This window comes from Prunus persica, chromosome G8, assembly GCF_000346465.2.
Source record: "Prunus persica cultivar Lovell chromosome G8, Prunus_persica_NCBIv2, whole genome shotgun sequence".
NCBI classification, from domain to species: domain Eukaryota; kingdom Viridiplantae; phylum Streptophyta; class Magnoliopsida; order Rosales; family Rosaceae; genus Prunus; species Prunus persica.
This window is the reverse complement of record NC_034016.1, coordinates 21,587,535-21,610,527: the sequence shown is the minus strand read 5'-3', so window position 1 is coordinate 21,610,527 and position 22,993 is coordinate 21,587,535. Positions and strand designations below refer to the sequence as shown.

At 37.8% G+C, this 22,993-nt stretch overlaps 5 protein-coding genes across 7 annotated transcripts; 4 read left to right on the top strand and 1 right to left on the bottom strand.

Annotated features, from left to right (window-relative positions):
• On the top strand, positions 1,221–2,120 carry LOC109950746 (phosphopantothenoylcysteine decarboxylase subunit VHS3). Its single transcript, XM_020570777.1, has one exon. It carries the CDS (start codon positions 1,417–1,419, stop codon positions 1,915–1,917), a length of 501 nt encoding a protein of 166 aa, XP_020426366.1. The 5' UTR covers positions 1,221–1,416; the 3' UTR covers positions 1,918–2,120.
• Positions 2,765–5,151, bottom strand: LOC18768968 (rho GTPase-activating protein 2). Its single transcript, XM_007200215.2, has 4 exons — positions 4,645–5,151; positions 4,190–4,310; positions 3,720–4,070; positions 2,765–3,635 (listed from the first exon to the last, which is right to left on the bottom strand). The coding sequence occupies exons 1-4, from the start codon at positions 4,965–4,967 to the stop codon at positions 3,135–3,137; spliced, it is 1,296 nt and encodes a 431-aa protein (XP_007200277.2). The 5' UTR covers positions 4,968–5,151; the 3' UTR covers positions 2,765–3,134.
• Positions 7,077–8,867, top strand: LOC18767228 (peroxidase 3). Its single transcript, XM_007199947.2, has 4 exons — positions 7,077–7,374; positions 7,525–7,716; positions 7,819–7,984; positions 8,248–8,867. The coding sequence occupies exons 1-4, from the start codon at positions 7,168–7,170 to the stop codon at positions 8,655–8,657; spliced, it is 975 nt and encodes a 324-aa protein (XP_007200009.1). The 5' UTR covers positions 7,077–7,167; the 3' UTR covers positions 8,658–8,867.
• On the top strand, positions 9,329–12,992 carry LOC18768340 (NPL4-like protein 2). The gene is made up of 2 exons (XM_007199822.2): positions 9,329–10,760; positions 12,390–12,992. The coding sequence occupies exons 1-2, from the start codon at positions 9,777–9,779 to the stop codon at positions 12,642–12,644; spliced, it is 1,239 nt and encodes a 412-aa protein (XP_007199884.1). The 5' UTR covers positions 9,329–9,776; the 3' UTR covers positions 12,645–12,992.
• LOC18766819 (sister-chromatid cohesion protein 3) lies at positions 13,414–22,435 on the top strand. 3 transcript variants are annotated; one of them, XM_020570403.1, is made up of 22 exons: positions 13,414–13,889; positions 13,981–14,170; positions 14,751–14,863; positions 15,123–15,215; positions 15,425–15,588; positions 15,683–15,919; positions 16,036–16,180; positions 16,282–16,460; positions 16,557–16,702; positions 16,810–16,937; positions 17,215–17,388; positions 17,823–17,984; positions 18,070–18,270; positions 18,348–18,485; positions 18,579–18,776; positions 18,899–19,043; positions 19,315–19,421; positions 19,629–19,766; positions 20,480–20,745; positions 20,848–20,963; positions 21,561–21,867; positions 22,162–22,435. In XM_020570403.1, exons 1-21 carry the CDS (start codon positions 13,839–13,841, stop codon positions 21,812–21,814), a joined length of 3,345 nt encoding a protein of 1,114 aa, XP_020425992.1. In that variant the 5' UTR covers positions 13,414–13,838; the 3' UTR covers positions 21,815–21,867; positions 22,162–22,435. The 3 variants fall into 3 exon arrangements, with proteins under 3 accessions (XP_020425992.1, XP_020425991.1, XP_007200321.2); XM_020570402.1 differs by having other exon boundaries at positions 13,415–13,889; positions 13,984–14,170; positions 20,848–20,972; XM_007200259.2 differs by having other exon boundaries at positions 13,415–13,889; positions 20,848–20,972.

The window sequence follows — 22,993 nt, the reverse complement described above, 5'->3', positions numbered from 1 at the left end:
ATTTATTTGGATGTCTGCATGTTATTATCATGCGGATGTTATTATAAACATGTAAGAAAATAAGGAGGTATAGTACAAAATACATGACATTCGCATGATAATAACGTCTGAATATCCACAGGGGAAAATTTATGTATATGTATATTAAGATATTTTATTGAAACTTACGGCATATGGACAATCTTTTCTTGCAGGAAGGAAATGGAGAAAAAAAGGGGTGTGTACTTTTCTTGAACAAGTTTGAACAACTCTTTTTCAATTTTTTTTTTCCAAGAATTAGTGGCTAAACATCAGGACATTTATTTCTTTATCTTGATTGACACTTTTGTTATGTTGGAAGTGTTGTGTTGGTCATCACTACTAATTATGAGGCTAAACACTTTTTTTCTTGGTCGAATTTCCTTGAAATTCATGCAGCACGCCGGCCAAATCCAAATTAACTAGAAGAGTTTAAACTAGAACTCTTTTCTGAAATCTGCATAAATAAAAATAAATAAATAAACACTTTGAGAAAACAATACGTACGTTATCTAGTACATAGTTTTATTAAACTAGTTCTCCATTAAATGACACAATATTTTTTACTTATATCATCAAGTCTTCTTCTTTCGGTCGTTTTGAATATTTTGTCAACTAAAAACTGTTACTAGACAAGTATCTGTCTAGTAACACGTATACTTTTGACTAACAATTTTATTCATTCATTCCATATTTTCTAGAGACTTGTTACTTGTATGTTTTTTGAGAGAGAGAGAGAGAGAGAGAGAGAGAGATTGCTGTGTGAACTAATAATACCAAATATTTTAGTAGAAAAGTAAAAAAAAAAAGGAAGCTTCGGTAGCCCGCACAAACAGTAAAAGCAAAAGATAAACATGCGCCAACAAATTCTGATGGGGGGGCAGGCATGGAGCAAAGCAAGTAAATCAAGTAATCAAGTTGAGATTAGGCAAAGCCATGTGCCAGACACGTGGCAGCACATGGGATGGGATAGATATGAACTGCCCTTCAAGTTTTGCCCATCCATGTAAAACTTTTTCCTTCTAGAAGATTAGGTTGATTTGATCGATCAGCCATTTATAGCATAACAAGGCTAGCTTATTAGTTGTATTGCCTTCCTTCTAGAAGCCAGCGAGCCAGCCACATGTTTCATTATAAATACATGTCCATTTCAACAAGTTCCCTTTTCCATAATTTTTCTATCATGCCCATGATTTTGATCAATCCAGATATTTTAGTAATATTATTTTGAGAGGAGACCGACCTGACGATGGGAAGATATATAGGAGGAGGCCCCCACGACTTTTTTAATTGTCAAACAAGACAGCCTGCCTGCGACGTCTCTTATTATTCCTCTTTATTTAGGCCTGCCTATTTTTTGCAGCGTTAAAAAGAGAATTTGATTTTTGTGTGTTTGAAATGATTCATTCATGGTTTCCTATGGAGGCAAACACGGACGTGCAGAAGCAGACGAATGCTATGCCTAAGGCTATGGATGTGTCTTCTTTCTTGCTCTTTGAAGCCAGTGGTGACTCTGAGGCTGATCAGAATTACCCTGATCCCAGTTTAGCCATGGCTGAAGATGATGCTCAATCATGTAGCTATGATTCAACTGATATTCCTAATGTTGATGATGATGAGCTACATGATATTGATGATCAGGGTGATTCCGTTGATCAAGCATATAGTCATGGCGATGATGATGACGAGGACGAGGAAGAAGAAGATGAAGAAGAAGAATGTTCATCAGTCTATCATCAAAGATGGGGTGGTGGTGAACATAATAATATTGGGATGCCATTGCCATTAATGGGGCACCAGCTGAAATCAACTGTCTCTGTTGATTCAACCAAAGAGTATGAGTTGTTGAATGAGGTGGAGAAGAGCAGGCTATTCTGGGAAACTTGCTTGGCATCATAAGACTGGCTGGCTCCATCTTTTTTTCCCGAGTCATCAATTTTCAGGTTGTTTCTCTTTTTCTTCAAGAGGTGGGGGAAAAATTAAGCCTGTATTTTAAAAAAAAAAGGCAGGTTGGGAATTTAGAAGGGGTTTGTGTTAAACAGTTCTGTATTTGAAGTGATATATAGAAATTGTATATAACAGATTCAGAGATGATCATATCATTGTTCTCATCATTTTTCACTATCTGCACACCATGTATCGTATATTTCTTTCCAGTTGTATTAGATTGGCATTAGACTTAGAATTATAGGTTCTGGAATATTACCCAACTTTCTTTCTGGTATTATTGTTAGGGAGAGAGGTGGGACTTGTTAATTATATCAGCAGAAATAGCTCTTGGTTTATAACCAGGAAATTGTCCCACTCAAAATATATGTGGATATATATTAACACAGACATATATATTTAAACTTGGAAAATTGAACACAGAAGAATAGGCATTAGTGCTGCACTATGTGACACTGTTGGCAATGCGCTTCGGATTCTGATGGATATCTCCCTATGCGGTATGTATGTATGTCTTTAGAGTGACTAGACCAATAAAGTGGTTTCAAAAAGAAACATGCAGCTAAAAGCAGTGGTTCTTGATGAGATTGAGTTCCACTTTCTTCACAGTAAAGTATGGTTTAAGGTTTAGTGGTAGATACAGCAGTTGATCAACAAAACTCGTTCATAAGAAAAGCTAACAAATTCTTATACTCTATAGGAATCTCCTCTGCAACACAATATGTTAAATTTTCATAAATAGGTAAGAATTAGAATACAAACAGGTCGCTTCACTAAATTTCTTCGAATTCGAGTGATATATCGTAACAAGCAGAATCTCAGGCTTTCTATCATTGCACCAAGAAGAATTATCATAAGCAAGCATAAGTGAGGACTAGACTTATGACTACAAATAATTTGAAATGAAATGTCAAAGTTAGAGGTCCTATTCTCTTACAAATCAAGCATAAGTTCAGCCCAAAGCTGAACCCTGACTTGCTCACAAGTCACAATCAACCACAACCAAGCATTCCCAAGCTTGGTTCAACTAAATCAACTCACAAGCATCATATAATTAATATACAGAAGAAACATGACTGGAAAGCAAACTAAATCCATCTCCAGAGAAGAAATGCCCATCAGACAGGCCCAGTTGATGCAAACAAATGTATATGTGAAACAGGCTCCATTTATCTGTCCACCATCTCCATTTCATTCATTTTTGAACATGATACTGATGAAGAGCTCTTTATACGTTTCCCAGAGTCTTCCCCATCACTTGTACTCAGGCAACTTTGAGGACTTAGAGACTCCCCATGCAACTCGCCTGTTAATTGATCCAAGCTATTTGTGACAGCTTTATTCTCACCCAAGTGTCTTAAGAAGCATGCTTCTATCTCGCTTAGCGACCGGACTTCATCTTCATCTTCATCTTCATCTTCACTGCTGCAGCTGGAGTGGCCATTTTCATCAAAGTCTGATGCCGGTCCCCCCAATTCAGATCTGGTATCCATTTCTTGCTGACTATCAAAGTCTTCATCTGTTTGATGATCAGATGAACAAGATGACATTGGTGAATATCCACCAGTTTCATCATTCTCTTCCCGTTCTTTCAGTGTTTTCATAATCAGGGTCTTAAGCAAATTCATTACTTGAACCGCATGCATCAAAGCCGTCAGAGGATCAGACATCTGGTAGGGAAAGAATTACAAAAGGGATTAATTAACCCATCAATTTTAATCATTTACCAATCAATACCAGGCAAAAAAGATTACCTGAGTCATGTTTGGAGCAAAAACCATAGCGATATTTCTTGCATTCATTTTGTTGAATTCTTCTTCCTCAACAACATCAGCCATCAGATTTATAGCCCAATTGAGTAACGCGGTCTCAGTTGGCTTTAACTGCTTCACAAGCTCAACAGATTCATCTTCTGTGTTACATTGAAGAACTTGTTCAGGGGATAGTCCATCTAGCACTCCGGAAGGAAGTTCTCGAAACCAGGCTTTAATTAGGCCTGCCAGACAATGGACATCAATGTCATCAGGTACAATCCCCCTATTCAATTGGCTTCTCACAAGCTCCTCATGGCTGTTCTCTGGGTTGATACGGAATATTCCTTCTGCCTGCAAAACATCCAAAGGGGCTAGTAAGAAGACTGATAAGGAAAAAAATAAGTAAACTGAGAAGAGAAATTCACAAATGCAAACAAAAGATGGTATTGTTATCTCACAAAACTTTGTACCTTCAGTCCTTCTTGTGAGTATAATCGCTCCTGCAATAGCAAGAGAATGATAGGGACACTGTTCCCCTTTGAATCAAAAGACAGCTGCATTGACTCTGCTGAGACGCCAAACACACTTGCACTAAAAAATTAGATGATTTACAAGTTAGACTATGCCTTTTTAAAGATTCACTTGTAAGTTGTAACTACAATTTCTCAGCAACCAAACAAGTAGGCAATAGGGATTTTCCTAATACAGAATTGTATGCTAAAACCCCAAATCTGAAGCTTAAGAGCTAAATCAGCTCAAAATGCAGGTCACCCTCATAAATCCACACTCATCAAGCAACTTACTTTAACTGTCAAAGATTTAAAAGCAGCCTAAAGAACCACCATTCAAGCATTCTACGCGCAACCCAAATCAAATTTCATAAATCTAAGAGTGCCCAGAAAACAAAAACAAGAGCTTTGGTTACCTTGCACTGGGAACTCGACCAGGGACCTCAACCTCGAACTCAACAGGAAGACCCAGAAACCCGTTGAAGCGATCAAAGGTGACATGGGTAACGTGTTGGACATTTGTGGGCCACCCGATCTCCATGTTGTGGACGGTGGAGATGACTTCTTCACCTTGTTCAACACGGCAGGCCACCATGGATTTCCTTACAGCAGCTAAGAGAAGGGCTACCAGAGAAATCTGGTTTTGCTCTTCCTCTGAGCTCTTGTTAGTTCCTTTAGTTCCTTTCCCATTACCACCACCACACCCACCTCCCCTTGTCACCATTACAAGCCCTGTCATCTCTCTCTCTCTCTCTCCTCTCTCTCTGCTCTGTTCTGCTCTGTTGTTGTAGCTTACTAGTTTGACTGTCTGAAATGCTGAAGCGGTCACTCTCTCTTTGAGTGTTGGGAGTGAACAGAGAGAGGTTAAATCTCAGTGTAAGTATGTGAGGTTTTTGTAGTTCCAACTTGTTTCCAAAGTTCAAACGGCCACTCGTTTCAAATTTCCCTTTATCTCTAGACTTTAGTAATTTGACCTCCGAGTCGATAGTAATAACAATAGTGCCACTATTGGTGCTTTTGGATTGGTTAGTCAAATCTTATTTATGAATTTAATTAACATCATTTATTTACATCCTAAGGAAGCATTGTTATTAATGAGATGGGTCCATAATGTCATTTCCCAAGAAATCCTTGGGTCATCATCGTCGGTGATTGGAATTTGGAAAACAAAACAATTCTTTTATTTTTCTTGCTAAAAGAAAGAAGCGGAAACAGACAATTTGAATTTGAAGATCGGACCGTTGAGAAACAGGGATGGGCCCGCCAATAAGGACAACTTTCATGTGTCCAAAAGTCAGGGTCTTTTTATGCCACTGCCATTCTCGTGAAGAAAATGGGTTAAAATTCTGTTTCTTTTTCCCAATTATATTATATTATTCTCTCTTTTTCCAAAAAATATTTGTCATTTTGTCTACAAGACTGGGGACCCAAGAAAATCCTGGTTTTGAACATTTGTCATTTGATTTGAGAGCTCAATCAGTGGCGGTGGTACTTTCATTTCATTGGATTCTATGTTTCACTGTTTTTGGAGCTTGTACATGTTAATATAGAAAATGCCTAGGGACTATATCAGTATATCTTCTGCATACAAGTTCTTGTTTTTTGTGTTTTTCCTTTTCTTTTGTTTCCCTTTTAGAATTTATCAAATTTCACTTGAAAATCTAGAAAATTAAAGCTCCTAAAAACTCACTTAGCTCCTACCTTAACAAAAAGATACATCTATTACACAGGCATATCATGCTAACTAGTAAGAATATCATATTCGCCAGTTACATTTGAATTCGAATTCCTCAACAAAAAGTTTTATAACACATCTCTAAAAAGAAATTTAGCATGACAGTCCTGAGACACGTAGCATTGTAACCATGTCATTGCCAATTGACCATGGTGTGGCAGACTGCCATGGTTAGTGACAGCCATTGACCCTTGATCCTTGCAATCTTTTGTTAGTGAAATAGTTATAAAGAACCTTACTTACTAAACAAATTAATGAATGACTTTTTGTTGTTAATTTGTCCTTGCTGGCTGCTGGGTTCTATTGATTGAATTTGAATCCAACTCAAATTTATCAAAAACATTTTATATGGATCACTGTGGTTGACGAAAGAGCTTAGACTAATTAAAAAATTAATGAATAATCTCTAATCATAGGGTTAGCTAATTTAGCAAACTTTCCAGAATTCCGGTTCATCAACTTATGAGACAAATTCGTATCAAAAAACTTATGAGACAAATTTTCTTATAATGGTATAATGTATCATCCAATCATGTAGACGGACGGATATTATTCATTAATCATGTTTTGGCTAATCAGTAGTGGGACACGTTTACAACAACTAATCATGTTTTATGCCCACAATGTCAACAATCCTTTTTTTTTTAAAAATCGCTAAGCAAGTCAACGAGGAAAAAAGAAAAACTCAACACATAACCCTATGTTTCTGCTAAACCACGTTCGTCCTATGATGTCCCATCCCATCATATTAGGGACACCGACACGAAATTTTAATACCAAAAAAATGTAAGAAAAAACAAAACACAATGTTGTTAAGTTTATCTAGACCAACTTCACGGCATCAATTCTGCATTAGCAATTATAGACTGATGAACATAATTATCATATATTAAACAATGACTTAGCCTCTGTGTTTTTTGTTTTGGTTATGAGAGAGAGTTGATCTATTATAATAATTAATGCAGCTACCTAACTATAGCCTATAGGGGTATCAATTATTGACGAAACCCATAAAATAATAAGAAGATGCGTTTTGTTTCCCCACTTGGGATGCCATACAGACTCTCCCCCTATAAAAGGAAGAATTTGGTTTTGTACAATGCATTGTAGATTGGAGAGCTTAGAGAAACAAGTTGGTAGATTAGGTAATTAATTAGGGCAAGTGAGGTTCATCAACGATATTCAACAGGAGTTAACGTTTAAAATGAATGTCAATATTCTGTTAGTGGCCTTTGTAGTTTGTGGCCTTCTAGGGGCCTGCCAAGGAGGCCAGCTGAGGAAGAATTTCTACCGGAGCACGTGTCCTTCAGCAGAGGAGATTGTCAGAAATGTCACCTGGAACCATGTCTCCAGTAACCCCAACTTGCCAGCAAAGCTCTTGAGAATGCATTTCCATGACTGTTTCGTCAGGGTAAGCCTCAACTGTTTCGTCAGGATAACTATATATGCATGGTTGCATGACATGCAACATTTCAATGCTTATACATTGTTCATGTTCATATTGCTTATGATATATATATTCGTCTAACCTTGTTGAAGAATGCATGTGAAATATTTGCAGGGTTGTGATGGCTCAGTTTTGTTGAATTCGACAGCAAACAACACGGCAGAGAAGGACGCAGCTCCAAACTTATCTTTGGCAGGTTTTAATGTTATTGATGATATCAAAGAAAACCTAGAGAACAAGTGTCCAGGAATTGTATCTTGTGCTGACATCTTGGCTTTGGCTGCCAGAGACTCTGTTTCATTCCAAGTAAGACATTCTTAAGCAAAGCAAAGCCTAAAATTACAATTCATATGTATATATATGCTGCAGCATCGCACTCATGTGTTGTATAACTTTTGATATATATAGTTCAAAAGATCGTTGTGGAAAGTGCTCACGGGTAGAAGAGACGGCACAATTTCACGAACTAGAGAGGCCTTGATCAACATTCCACCACCTGCCTTCAATTTCACCCAACTCAAACAGCGCTTTGCCAGCAAGAATCTTACAGTACATGACCTTGTGGTTTTATCAGGTATAGTGTACCCCAGAGACGATGATAATTAATTATTTTTTCATTATTTTGTCAAAACGATATTCTAAAGTACTTTAGCTAATGTATGGGGAGTGAGATCGAACTCGGATTCAAGAAAATATACACACTGTCTTAGCCAATTGACTTAATAATCCACACCTGCTTACACTATAGTCGATTAGCAAATTAATAATTAATTAAAAGCAAACATAAATGGCCAATCTTAATCTTATATATAATATATAAGTATTATTATTGTGTAGGTTCACACACAATTGGAGTAGGGCACTGCCCCACCTTTAGCAACAGGCTCTACAACTTCACTGGAAAGGGTGACCAAGACCCTTCTCTGAATGCAACCTATGCTGCATTCCTCAAGACTAAATGCCCAAGCCTCAACGACACTACAACCACTGTGGAAATGGACCCTGGGAGCTCTTTAAAATTTGACACTGGCTACTATGCCACCCTCAAGCAGCACAAGGGACTCTTCCAATCTGATGCAGCCCTTTTAACAAACAAGGGTGCCGCCAATATCGTCCAGGAATTGGGTGACAATGACAAGTTCTTCGCAGAGTTTGCTCAATCAATGGTGAGGATGGGAGCCATTGAGGTCCTCACAGGCACGTCCGGTGAGATTAGGAGCAAATGTTGGGCTGTGAATTCCAATTAATCAAATCCAATTATTGGGTGTTTGCCATGAATAAAGTATAGCCTAGCTAGCTAGCTTGTGGGCTTGTTTCAATATATCCTTCAGTATTTGTGTCTCTAGTAAATTAGCAATGTGGCTCTATCTATAGCCTCTGTTCTGTATTATTGTTGTCAACTAGTAATACATCGAAGGGATGTTTTCAGTATTATTTATTTATTCTCTCTTCTTCCATATTCCTTAGCACTCGTATGGATCCCCTAGTCTTTCATTTCCTTGTGATACCACAGGGTGGGAAATCAAATTCGGGTGCAAAGGAGAGGTCACATATATCTTGGTCAATTGGCTTAATTCACATTTGCGACACTTTTATTATATCAACAATATTAATCTTATAAGAACTTTTATCTCCAAAAAAAAAAAAAAAAATCTTATATGAACTTATAAAACGGATTAAACACTAACACTGCCAAGAGACACCAAGATGCAAGAATTCTATAGTGAGGGCATTATATATGGCCCTTAGGTGAGGTCCTATCTCTTAACCGTTGGATTAGATTAACTAATTTAATCTAATGACTAACTAATTTCATCCAATGATTAAAAAATATGACCTCATCTAAGGGCCACATATAAAATTCTCACTGTAGAACGACTCCATCAAGATGCACTATCAAAACTTCGGGGGGTTTTAAGTTTCCGATGGTGCATAAACGCATAATCCAAAAATAAGAAAAAAGCCCAAATCAATTGGATAAGCCCAATTACATACCGACCCAAAAAAGAAACACTCTTCCTCGTGACCAGTAGTTTTCCTTCTCCGATTCTCGCACAACTACACAACACCAGTCTCCCACTCAACATCAACTCTTCCCCTTCCAGTTTCCAACAGCTATTATTCTTTTCCTCTTTCCCCTTCCCCAAGTTTTTGTAAATTCCCTAACTTTTTATTTCTTCCTTTCTTTCCCAAATCCACACTCTTCAGGAATCATTTTTCACTATCAATTCCCTTCCAAGCACCGACTTCTCAATCCCTATTAATAAAACCACAAAGCCAAACCTTTCCTTCAACTATTGAATATTATTATATCACCTCTCTCTCACTCTCAGCCAAAATCAACAGTAATTCGACAAATCCCAAAGATGATGCTCAGAGTTCGCAGCAGAGACGGTCTGGAACGAGTCACTGTAGATAACCCACAACACACCACTGTCTCCCAACTCAAAGCCCTAATCCAAACTCAGCTCCGAATCCCTTTCCAGAACCAGACCATCTCCACCAACCAAAACCTCCTCTTGGCCAAGACCCATGACGACATCTCCCGATTCACCGACATGGCAAATCCCAACACTCCTCTCTCGGCCCTCAATCTCTCCCATGGCTCCATCGTCTACCTCGCCTACGACGGCGAGCGCACCGTCGCCGGCCCCACCTTCCACCCGGCAGGCTCTTTCGGTCGCAAGATGACCATGGACGACCTCATCGCCAAGCAGATGAAAGTCACCCGCCAAGAAAACCCGCACAGCGAGCTCGTCTCCTTTGATCGCGATTGCGCCAATGCCTTCCAGCATTACGTCAACGACACGCTCGCTTTCGCGGTGAAGCGCGGTGGATTCATGTACGGTACGGTGTCGGAGGAGGGAAAGGTGGAGGTGGATTTCATATACGAGCCTCCCCAACAGGGGACTGAGGCGAATTTGGTGTTTTTCAGAGACCCAGATGAGGAAAAGTCGGTGGAGGCTATTGCAATGGGGTTGGGAATGAGACGGGTCGGTTTTATATTCACCCAGACGGTGAGCCAGGACAAAAAAGACTATACTTTGTCGAATAGGGAGGTTCTTCAGGCCTCGGAGTTTCACGCGGAGAGTGGCTTGAAGGAGTGGGTGACTGCCATGGTTAAATTGGAGGTGAATGAGGATGGCGGTGCTGATGTGCATTTTGAGGCTTTTCAGATGAGTGATATGTGTATTAGATTGTTTAAAGAAGGGTGGTTCGAGACTGAGATTGAAGAGGGTCATGATCCAAAGTTGTCCAAGATGAAGAAGGATGTTGTTGTTGGGGTGAAGGATACTAGGGAAGTGGACAATGATTTTTTCTTGGTGGTGGTAAAGATCTTCGATCACCAGGTACGCTTAAGTTTACTATTTTTATTTTCTCTTGTTTTACTTGAACGAATTGAATTGCACTATTTATTTAGATTGTTGTTTTATCTTGCTGATCAATGTTACTTTTTGCCCCTAACAATCACGTTCCTGGTCGATTTGTAGAACGCCCTATTGTTGTGACATAGGAAATGAACTGTTTAGAAATGTTAAGCATGAAATAATATGAACCAAGAAGACAATCTTATTGATCAAAAGCTCAGATGAATCTTTACAGAGAGAACAGATGACTATTTATATTCTCTGTTTACAATATATCTAAGTAATCTTCAACTTAACCGTCTGAGATTGTGACACTTGTCACAATCTGAGCAGTCTAGTGCTGTAGGCAATAAAGAGACATGGTAATCATGGTTAAAATCATGTTGTAATGAAGGCTGTTGCAAAGCCTGATTCCTTGTTTATTCAGGTTATATCAACAGCTTTATCTGGTTTTGAATTGCCTGCTGTTCAATAGATGTTTAAGACTGGATGTGTGAGAAAATTTTGGTGCTGTTGTGTGTGTGTGTGTGTGTGGGTGGCGATTCCCTTTCCTAGTTACTGTTGTGCTCTTAAGGTTCTGAGGTATATATGGTTATACCTACAATGGACTACTTTTATTTCAATAGCTGATGGTTTTAGATTAGCTTTAGTTCTGAACCATTAATTACCAAGAATTAGACCACCATGCTTATTTTTCAAATTCCAGATACCGTTGACACTGAAGCTAAGCCAGTTGACCGGATGGTTGAGGATGTGTAGTGTTAATTGATAACGTGGGTAATTTGAATGTTTGCAAGTTGAGTAGTTTAAAGTTGTTCTTTTTGGTTTTTTATTTATTTATATTTTCATATCAACATTTGCCTTTTCTTGGCTCCAATTGGTGATTTCAGTAGTTTGATTTGGTTTTGGATTCCCTGCAAAACCATGGGGTTTTGTGGCCTTCTATCTTGTCACTGGAGTTATAAGATTTGTTTTAATTGGTAGAGCAATATTGAACATCTTAGAGCTCAGAGGAGTTAAATCCACTTGAAGTGGTTGATCTTTGAAAGGAAAAGTTCATTTCTTAATTGCTAAGATTCACTAGGGTTTACTCTACGAGTGGTTGATCTTGGAAAGGGCTCTAATAGTGACCTTACAAGATTCACTCAAGTAGGGTTCGTTAGCATGATGTATTGTCTGATATCCAATTTTTATTTGGTGCTAAGTTATGGAAATCCGTAGTGAGGGCTCTGATTGCTAGTCCCACAAGTATTATGGGTTGACTAGGTTGAAGGTATCAAAATGACGGGAGTGTAGGAGGGATGCATAGATTATACTCATTATCTGGGAACACTTGTTGCATGTGACATTTACTGTTGGGAGACAACATCTAACTTGATCATCCAGTAATCAATGAGATATCCGTTGGGAATGATTTACAAATTATATGTTTTTCCTTATGGTTCAATGTATACTTACATATATGTCTTGTACAATCACTTTGCTGCATAAGTTTACCTAGTTACTGTGTTCTGCATTATATTAAACTATTCTGCAACTTCGTCTACTTGGGTTTCTTATTGTAAAGAAGAATCAACTGTTGTTCTCACACGAATTTGTATCACAATGCAGGGCCCACTTTCATCATCTTTTCCTATTGAGAACCGTAACACCCCAGTGACGTTGAAGGCTCTGAAAAATCATCTGGATCGTGCTAAGAGTCTTCCATTTGTGAAGCGAATTTCAGATTTTCATTTGATGCTCTTGCTGGCCAGGTTTTTAGACGTTGCTGCAGATATTCCTGCTTTGGCAGTGTGTGTCCATACAGAGTCACCCATACCAGAAGGCTACCAGTTATTAATCGAGTCAATGGCCAATGCTTCTTGATGCTGCTTTGCGTGCCCTTTTGGAAACTGATACATTCTAAGATTCAGATGAGTGTGGCCAAGCAATGATCCTTTATTGTGATTAGCTCCTCCTATGCAACAATCCCTGTTGGTTTCTTGTGCCATGCATCACACAAAAAGTTTGCTTTGCCGCCTGAGTAGTTTAAGTTTTAACATGTCATTTCTTAGGCACTTTGTGTACTAAAAAATTCAAGCATATTATTGCATCAGATGGTCTGGATATTTATACTTGCCAGAACGAGGCTTGTGTCATTGTCGATGTATTATAAGTTTAAATTTATGAATTCATGTTCATCTTGCAAATCATGATGCATGGACGCGAAGGTCTCTTATTAGTCTTATGCTTAAATTTCACTGCAAAATGCAAATGGTCTTCCGATGGTCTTAACGTCTTTGTGCTTCAATTAAATTTTATCGCAAAGATGGACTTTACGAAATTGACAGTCCAACATATTCTGTGTAAGGGAATGGTAAAATGAGCAACAACATGTGCTGACTGATATAAGAAAGAGATTATAATTTTTTATAGACATGGACTTAGCTAAGTTGATTAGAGTTATAATTTTTGAAGGGAATAAGTTTATTTCCGCGAATTTTGTCCGCATAGAAGAACATTGGCTGTCTTAGAAAAAAATTTGCACATAATATTTTCATGAAAAAACTTTCATTTACTAATAATTTTTTATTTTTATATATAGAATCATTTACTATTTGTTACCGTTTTTATTAATATAGTCCAGTCTTGATCTCTTGGATCACATGAGTCTAAGATATTGTGGTCACTTATGAAAAAAAGTTTCTTAAAAAGAGTGCACAAGTGAGTGAACCGTTGAATTTATATCCAACGGTGAGTGACCACAAATTTCTTGGACCCTTGTGATCCAAGAGATCATAACTGTAATATAGCCGAAGGAGTAAATGAAAAAAAGAAAAGAAAAAAGAAAGTAAAACTGTAACACGCGCTCCATCACAAACATTGGTGAACATGGTAATTGTGTGTTATCTGTGAAGTAATTGACCCTCTCAGATCTTACTAAAAATTCCATTTCACAGGCGGGAGATTTCTCCCTCTCCCTCTCCCTCTCCCTCTCTCTCTCTCCCTCCCTCCCTCCCTCTCACTCTCTAACTCTAAATTAAGTTAGGGCAAATCTTGTGGTCGCAGAACCAGTGGGCCATGGAGGAGCCAGCCTCAGCCACAGCCACTGAACCATCGACTGTCCTCCGCGTGAGTTTCATTTCTCTTCTCTCTTTCTTTCTCTCCATTTGGTGAAATTAGATATATCTTTGACCTGATTCGGTGTGTTGCTGATAAGTAGCAGAAGAGGACCAGGGCTCAGACTCATAGTACTGAGAACCATGAGAGGACCAGCGCTGGGAGTGACCAGGCGGACCGCGAGAGCTCACCCGAGGACTTCGAAGAGACTCGTCCTAAAGCTAAACGAGGTCGACCTGCCGCAGCTGGCACTTCCGCCGCGCCACAAAAACTCGCCACTCTCACCTTGATTGGTACTTCATTTCCCACAGCAATTATATATATGTTGATATATATATATATATATATATCTCTGCTGTTCTATAACCATAAGAAACACCATGAATTCTTTGCTGAATTACCTGTTATCTTTATTACTTGTAGCTTGCATTTAGTTAAATAGTTTAACTGGATGTTTCATTTAATGAGTGAAGAAATTTTGAATGAACGAGATGGGTTTTTGCAGCTAAATTCTTAAGGGACCTTCTACATCCATGACGATCAATGACCCATTTGCTAAAATACCCACTAAATTGATACATGATTTCCTGGTTCATACAATCCCCGCTAAGTAATCATGTAGAATAGTGCTTTGGCCAAAAAAAGAAAATCATGTAGGATGTTGTTGCATGGTAATATTACTGTTGGGACACGACCATGACATAAAACTTTCTATTCTCTTTTTTCCATGACCAGAATTCTTGTGAACTGAATCGAGCTTTAATTTTTGAAGAATTTTTACACCGTGACTCCTAAGTTCGAATATACACTCTGTGGGGATTTAGTATACGCATCTACACAATTAAATTCACCTTGGTGTCTAATCTTCTGCAGAGGTCATCAAGGGCAACGGAAAACTTATTCCTCAAGCAGTCAAGCTCTGGGTCGAGCGATATGAAAAGGATCCAAAACCTGCTATGGTTGAACTCTTGATGATGCTGTTTGAGGTAATCTGGAAGATATTTTAAGAGGCTTCTCAACCAGAATAAATTAAGCAAAAGTAACAGAATTTCAAAATTCCAGCTAATAGTTGAAGGCTAAAGACAGATCTAAAGGATATTATAAAAGAGTGAAATGGGTTGGGTTTCCCCATCTCAATCGGACATTTGTTTTCCTCAAATCAAAATACTTAAAATGACTGATTTTGCAAGCACAGGGTTAACTAACAAATGTAGCTCGAGTATGATGAGACTTATATATGTGCAGGCATGTGGCGCCAAGTATCATATCGAAGGTGAGTTGCTGGATGAGACTGATGTTGATGATGTCGTGGTTGCTCTGGTCGAGCTTGCTAGAAGTGTATCCTGCATTTCTTCATTATTATGTTATCTTTATGGTTTTTTCCTGGTTCAGGGTTTTGTCGTATGCCATCTTCCTTTTACTTCTATTTCACTGTTTTATGCTATCTTTCAGTTCCCACCAGAAAACCAAATGATCTAAGCTATCAACTGGTCATACATCAACATTCTTTTGCCCAAAAATTTTCCTTCACTCCTTTGATCTCCTAGGGTAACGTTGAAGATTACCAAAGTTCAAAAAAGAAGGAGTTTAAGAACTTCAAAGATAATCTTCAATTGTTCTGGGATAATTTGGTCCGTGAATGTCAACATGGGCCATTGGTTGATCAGATTTTGTTCGAGAAGTGCATGGACTATATTATTGCTTTGTCATGGTCAGTGCTAAATTTTTTGAAGTTCCTACTGTTAAGGCTAAGTTTGTCTATTAACTAAGCTCTGTGATAAATTGCCTGGTTTTGTGTTAAGCAGCACTCCTCCAAGAGTTTATCGTCAGGCTGCTACTTTGGTGGGTCTCCAACTTGTCACATCATTTATAACTGTTGCTAACACACTTGGTTCTCAACGAGAAACTACTCGTAGACAATTAGATGCTGAAAAAAAGAAACGAACTGAGGGGCCTCGTGTGGAATCACTGAACAAGAGGTTCTCAACGACTCATGACCACATAACTATATTAGAGCAGATGATGCGCAAGATATTTCAAGGGTAGGATATTCTGACTTAGTATTATTAGTAAGAAGCAAAGATGAGTCTGATTTGATAGAATTCCTGGTTTATGATAATCCTGTAGTTCTTTATTACAGTCTAAGCTATCATTGTAGGTTATTTGTGCATCGCTATCGAGACATTGATCCAAATATTCGGATGTCTTGCATAGAGTCACTAGGGGTGTGGATTTTTTCCTATCCATCAATGTTCTTGCAGGATTTATACTTGAAGTATCTTGGATGGACGTTGAATGATAAAGTAAGTTTAAAATTATGGATAAGTCATAAACTAATTTCCTTTATACTTCTTCTTATGTGCTAGAAAAAACTCATTTCTTTTCCTCTTTTACTGCTTCTAAGAGTGCTGGTGTAAGAAAAGCTTCTGTCCTTGCGTTGCAAAATCTTTATGAGGTTGATGATAATGTGCCAACTCTTGGTCTATTCACTGAAAGATTTTCTAGTCGGATGATTGATCTTGCTGATGACATCGACACTTCTGTGGCTGTATGTGCCATTGGCCTTGTTAAACAGCTACTAAGGTGACTGCCTGTTTTGGGAACTTGTTAATAAATTAATAATTCCCTGTTCACTATTTGTTTGAAATCTCATTGAATTAAGCTTTTTGTATGCTGCAGACATCAGCTTCTACCAGATGATGACTTAGGTCCTTTATATGATTTGCTTATTGATGATCCAGCAGAGATCAGGCATGCTATAGGAGCCTTAGTGTATGAACACTTGATTTCTCAAAAGTTCAATAGCTCCCAATCTGGTGCAAAAGGTTTCACTCTTTTGGAACTCTATTGCTTTTTGTGGATTTTATGATTCTATCAACCAAATTATTTTTCCCAGAACAAATACTTGTGTTCATCACTGTATTCTTTCCAGGTGATGGCAACAATTCTTCTGAGGTCCATCTTGGCAGAATGTTGCAAATTCTAAGAGAGTTCTCTGCAGATCCGATTCTAAGTGTCTATGTCATTGATGATGTTTGGGAGTACATGAAGGCGATGAAGGTTTAGCGTTAACTCTGATCGTTTCATCCTTTCATAAGTTATAATACTTTAAATGTATGCCTTATAAACCTTTTATTGATAGTTACTTCTTCAAAACACCCCCCCATCCCCCCAAAAAAAGCTTAGTTTTCCTTGGAGAAGCTACTTTAAATTTATTTTCCAATGGACATCATTATGGTATTTTCATAATATATAATAGAATTAAGAGAACCCTCATTGTCAACCGTCTGTTTACTTTTATTGTTTCTTGTGCTGGTGGTTCGTATTCTTTTTGCAGGACTGGAAGTGTATTATCTCCATGCTCTTGGATGAGAATCCTTTGATTGAGCTTACTGATGAGGATGCAACAAACTTGGTACGACTTCTTTGTGCATCTGTCAAAAAGGCTGTAGGAGAGAGGATTGTTCCTCCCACAGATAATCGGAAGCCATACTACAGTAAAGCTCAAAAAGTGAGTAAATTTCACTTTTATCTTTTGCTCCTTTGTTTTCTAAAGCACCGTTTCAATTACAATGTCATTATTGTTCTTTTGTCAGCTATAAGGTGTTTTTTACTTGATTGGGTGAGCCTAATGTAATTTGGTGCTTTTAAATTTGGTTCTTGGATTGTTCAGTTGCTGTTGCCCTTATATGTCTGCTGACTCTGCTCCCCTTGTAATCCAGAGCAGACTTACTCTGTATGTTGTGTTATCTTTGTGTTGGTTGGTCTTTGTCCCAGTTGGCCAAAGCATATATTATTTCAATCAATATTTGACGTGCTTTCCTTGAAGTTTACTGCCCTGTTTGTGCCTTTACCAGCTATAAGTCGTTATTTGGATTTATGTTGGTTTGACTGAAATATACAAAAGAGGTTTGGATTCTAAATTCCTTCTTTTGAGTATGTCAGGAAGTATTTGAACACAACAGACGAGATATAACTCTTGCCATGATGAAGAACTACCCATTACTTCTACGTAAGTTCATGGCTGACAAGGCAAAAGTACCATCACTGATTGAAATTATTGTGCATATGAATCTTGAGCTATATTCCCTGAAGAGGCAGGAGCAGGTGGGTAACTGCTTGTTTTGTCCTTGCTTGTTATATGATATTTCTTTACAGCTTAGTCTGACAGCAAGTGCTTTTATGCTTTCAGAATTTCAAAAGTGTCCTTCAACTTATCAAAGAGGCATTTTTTAAACATAGCGAGAGGGAGGCTCTGAGATCTTGTGTAAATGCTGTCAACCTTTGTTCCACAGAGAGTCAAGGGGAGCTAAAAGATTTTGCCCGTAATACATCAAAGGAACTTCAGGATGAGCTTATTGCTAAGCTTAAATCTGCAATGAAAGAAGTGGCGGTATATTTCAACCATATACTCTTTTCGTCCTTGCCAACTGTCCAATGATAAAAAATTAATGTGATCTGGAACTGCAGGATGGTGGTGATGATTATCCTCTTCTTGTAAATTTGAAAAGGTTGTATGAGCTTCAATTGTCAAGAGCTGTGCCTGACGAAAGCTTGTATGAAAATTTTGTCTCGACTATTCAGAGTTATACAAACAGGGACGACGAGGTGTGTTAAATGTGGTTGCATAAGAATAGAACTCCACTTTTCAGATTTTCTTGCAGTTACTCATTATTTTGCTGCTGCTCATGCTCATTTCAGGTTGTCAGTTTTCTGCTTCTCAACATGTCTTTGCATTTGGAGTGGTCTCTGCATTCAATCATAAATAGTGAGACTGTCTCTGAAGCATCTTTGTCTTCTCTATTAGCAAAACGCAAATCCTTGTCAGAGCAACTAGAGTACTTTCTTAACAGCCCTCCTGAATTGGAGGGTAATCGTGGTAATCTGCTAGCTTGTAGGGTAAGCATTTTGCTTCGATTTGTGGTATTTCAACAAAATCACACTAGTGAAATAATTTGGATTGGATTGAATGTTTATGGAAATTCCAATTCTAGTCTAATGAAATATTTGCTATACCCAAGGTTTGTATACTGCAAGCAGAATTGTGGTTTCTGTTCAGAAAGACAAATTTTTCTTCAACAAAGCTGGAAAGGTTGGGATATTATCCAGATGCGTCCATTCTTCAAAAGTTCTGGAACCTTTGTGTACAACAGCTCAGTATTTCAGGTAAGTAATTTGTTCTTACTTTCATCTCTGGAGCTAAAAGTAAAATTTTAATTTCCGGTTCTTTTTCCGTATATAATTGGACTTGTAATCTCAGGCCCAAAAAAAAAAAAAAACTTGTAATCTAATAACTTAAGTGATACACATGTTGAACTCAACTTTTGGTTATGTACTCAAAGGTCAATTATGCATCAAGATTACTTTCTCTGGGAAAGAAAATATGTTTGTGTACTCATCTTGCTGTATAAATCTACTTCCAATTTCTTTTTCACAGATGAGGCAGAAGATGATGATGCGAACAAAGAGTATATTGAGGAGGCAAATAGAGATGCAGTGATGATTGCTGCTGCAAAGTTGGTTGCTAATGATAAAGTTTCTAAGGTGAAGTTAGCATGTGTTGTATATGTACTGAATGGTAAATTTCACCCTGTTAGATTAGAATCATGTGTAGTCTGGCAAGTTGTGCTTTGTTATCCTAGCATTTAGTTGCTTATGATTAAGCATGTAGGAGTCCCAAAATGGATTCATACATGCTTGATTTTATATATCAAGTTTTTGTAGGTTACCTAAAATTGATTCCTAATGCAGGAGTATCTTGGTCCGGAGATTATCTCTAGATTTGTGATGCATGGAACAACTGTAGCGGAGATTATTAAGAATCTGATTACTTTTCTGAAGAAGAAAGATGATGATCTTCCCAAACTTTTCTTCGAATCACTAAAAAAGGTATATGACTCCTGAATATTGTTGAGTTCTTAGTTGTTCCTGGTGGTGGTGGGGGGTTTGGAATTATTACAGTTGGTTAAACTTGCTGATACTTGTGTGCTGATAAAAAAACAAGCTTTCTGATATTAGTTCTGAATAAAAATGAGCCTTGGTTTGCTATTTTGTTGCATCTCTGTACTGAGGTGATAGTCAACATTCACATGGCTCTGCTTATTTTAACTGGCTTCAACTCAACCTAAGTGTTGGAAAGTTTCTTCTTACTTTTCTCTAGCTTATTTGAAAGAAAACATTTCCTAATGAAAAGAAAACTAGAGTATCCTCATATGTCCTGTGGAAAAGTTTTCTGCAAAAACTATTTTCCAACTCGTGAAACTATTTGCCAAGACTGTTTTCTATGGAATCTAATGAAAAGGAAACAGAAAATATCTTGATGAATATATCATATTGCATTTACCAACTTGGCCGTACTTCTGTTGTTGGAACTCATTTTTCTGAAGCTCTTAAATTTATGATAAGGGAAAAAGAGTTCAGGTTCTTATTGCAATTTTAAGCACTTTTTTAGGCAATTACCAGAAGCCTCTTGTGTAAAAATGCACTTGTAGATGGGGATATGGGTCTATACTTAATTATGGTAGAAAAGCGTAGTCTTTACTTTTTCTGTCCTATTAGTTTTATAAAAAATGTCTTGTTTTTTATTTTATTTATTGGACTAGGCCTACCAGCGGTATATGGTTGAACTTTCTGGAAGTGATGATGAATCTTCAGCAAGCAAGCGTTTTCAAGAATGTAAAGAACTGGCTGCTCGGCTTTCTGGAATGTTTGTAGGTGCCGCCAGGAACAAGCACAGATCAGACATTTTAAAAATTGTTAACAATGGCATTGAATATGCTTTTCTAGATGCTCCAAAGCAGTTATCTTTTCTGGAAGGTGCTGTGCTCCATTTTGTATCCAAACTGCCAACACCTGATATCCTGGACATGTAAGACTTTTTCTTATATAATTTTATCCTCTTTAGAAGTTTTCCCAGCTTATATTTTCACCATCTTCTAGTTTAATCCTTATAACTTTTTTTTGCAAGTAGTGTGAAGGATGTCCAGAGCAGAACAGATAATGTAAATACAGATGAAGATCCTAGTGGCTGGCGCCCCTATCACACATTTGTTGATAGCTTGCTTGAGAAGTATGCAAAGAATGAAGGTATCCAAGGTATCACTAAACAGAACTAGTCTTTTTCGCTTTCCTCTATGTAGTCAACTGATTGAGGTTATTTCATTTTATCATTGTATGTCCCTGTAGTTTCAAATGCCTTCCTACTGTGTTAAAGATACTCAACTAAAACCTCCTTTTATTCCTCACTGCTCTTTCTTCTACTTGCCCGTCCATCCTTGTTTCCTTCCCCCTAAATGCACTCTAATGAGTTCTGCAGCATGATGTTAAGACAGTTATGGAAGGTCGACTGAGCAGTAGGTTTACATGCTTTTTTTTTAAAATCTGCATAACTCTGCAGTTATTCTAAAACCAAAGTTCCACATCAATCGAGGTAACCTAGAGAGTTAACCGCTCAAACATGCCAAACATAGGGCATAACATGATTGTGGATGCATTCCTGGTTCTTGGTTAAGCATCTGGAGCCATCTGTTGTATGCAGTTGAATATACTCTCTTTTGCCCATCCTTGGAAGACTTTCCTTTTGCATTTATTATGTGGTGTTAATTATGTCACTGATTAAACACCTTTCAGTCTTTGCAAGTACCATATCCTATTGTGTTTAATCTGAGCACTGGATAATCGCAGATGAAAAAGATGGGACCTCTGTAAAGCGCAGGGGTCGTCCACGCAAAAGGCGTCGAGGAAAGGGACTTTTTGATGAGCACAGTTCAAGTGAAGAAGATGATTCAATAAGCGCATCTGACCATGAAAATGCTCAAGATGAAGAAAACAAGCAAGATGAGGATGACGATGAAGATGCTCCTTTAATACATTCAATTAGGTCATCATCAAAGTTGAGGTCATTGAGAGTGACAAGAGAGGAAACGAAGGCCAGATGAGGACTGAGATTTTAAAAGAGCTTAAGATAACTTAGCTGCTTCAAGGATGTCAGGTATGGAATTATGGGATATGTGCCTGGTGTGACAGATTGACACACTGGCGTTTCCCTTATGGTTTGTTTACAAAGAACAATTTCTGGTTGTATACTAAATTGAAAAGCAATTGCTTCTTATCTCAGAAATGTTCCCCAATAGATCTATATATCTTTTAGATTTCTATTCCAATTGTATGCCCTATTTGGAGATATGAATGATTTAGTTTTCGAGTAAGTTGATTTTCGTTACACTGATTTTACTGGTTATATGTAGGTGGTTGATTGATGGTTTTCTTTTTGATTCCTGTGCAGCATCCTGGAACTAGAACTGCAACCTGCACATTGTACATTACAAGGTATATATAGCTCGTTGGTAACACATTGTATATCTAATGACTTTGATCGACCTAGGCCTTGGGTGAAGATACAAGAATTTCAACTCCAGTTAATGTCTATTGTTTTCGTGTTGCCTCTATAACTGTTGGGATTGGAGATCCAATCCTATTTGTGTATAATTGAGATTAATTAACCCTTGTAGTATTATAGTTTCAGTCTTTTTTCTTTGGAAATTAATATTTTAACATAATTAGCTGTAGTTTACCTATTATGACGTACTAAGTGACTTTTTGAGCGTAGTAATGCTACACCATCGTGCTCGCATCATGTTGGTCGATAACAGCAGAGAAAATGGGCAGAGGGATGGATGATTTGGAGGATGAGCAAGTTCTTGAACATAATTTGTATAAATTTTATTATTTAAATTATAGGGTTCACAATTAATTAAAATAAATAGGAGGAAAACTAGAAGCTCAATAATTACACGGCCTGTTACCTACCACTAACAATTCAGTCTTCCAAGACCATCCCAGATGGTGATATGGAATCCTACGTAAATGGAAAACATATCAAGGGTGTAGACTACTTAACATGAGCCAACATTTCTTGTCGGTAAAACTGAGACTGCTTGAAACAACATAAAATGAACAAACATACAGAGAAGATTCCAAAGAAACAAAATTGCAGATGCTGTCTAGCCATGATAAGAAGAAACCTCAGGCAGGTGATAAGTAAAAACGTAACCGTGAAGCAATCAAGTTTCATCTTCTTCCCGTGATCCCCAACAAAGGAGAAATTATACCCCGCA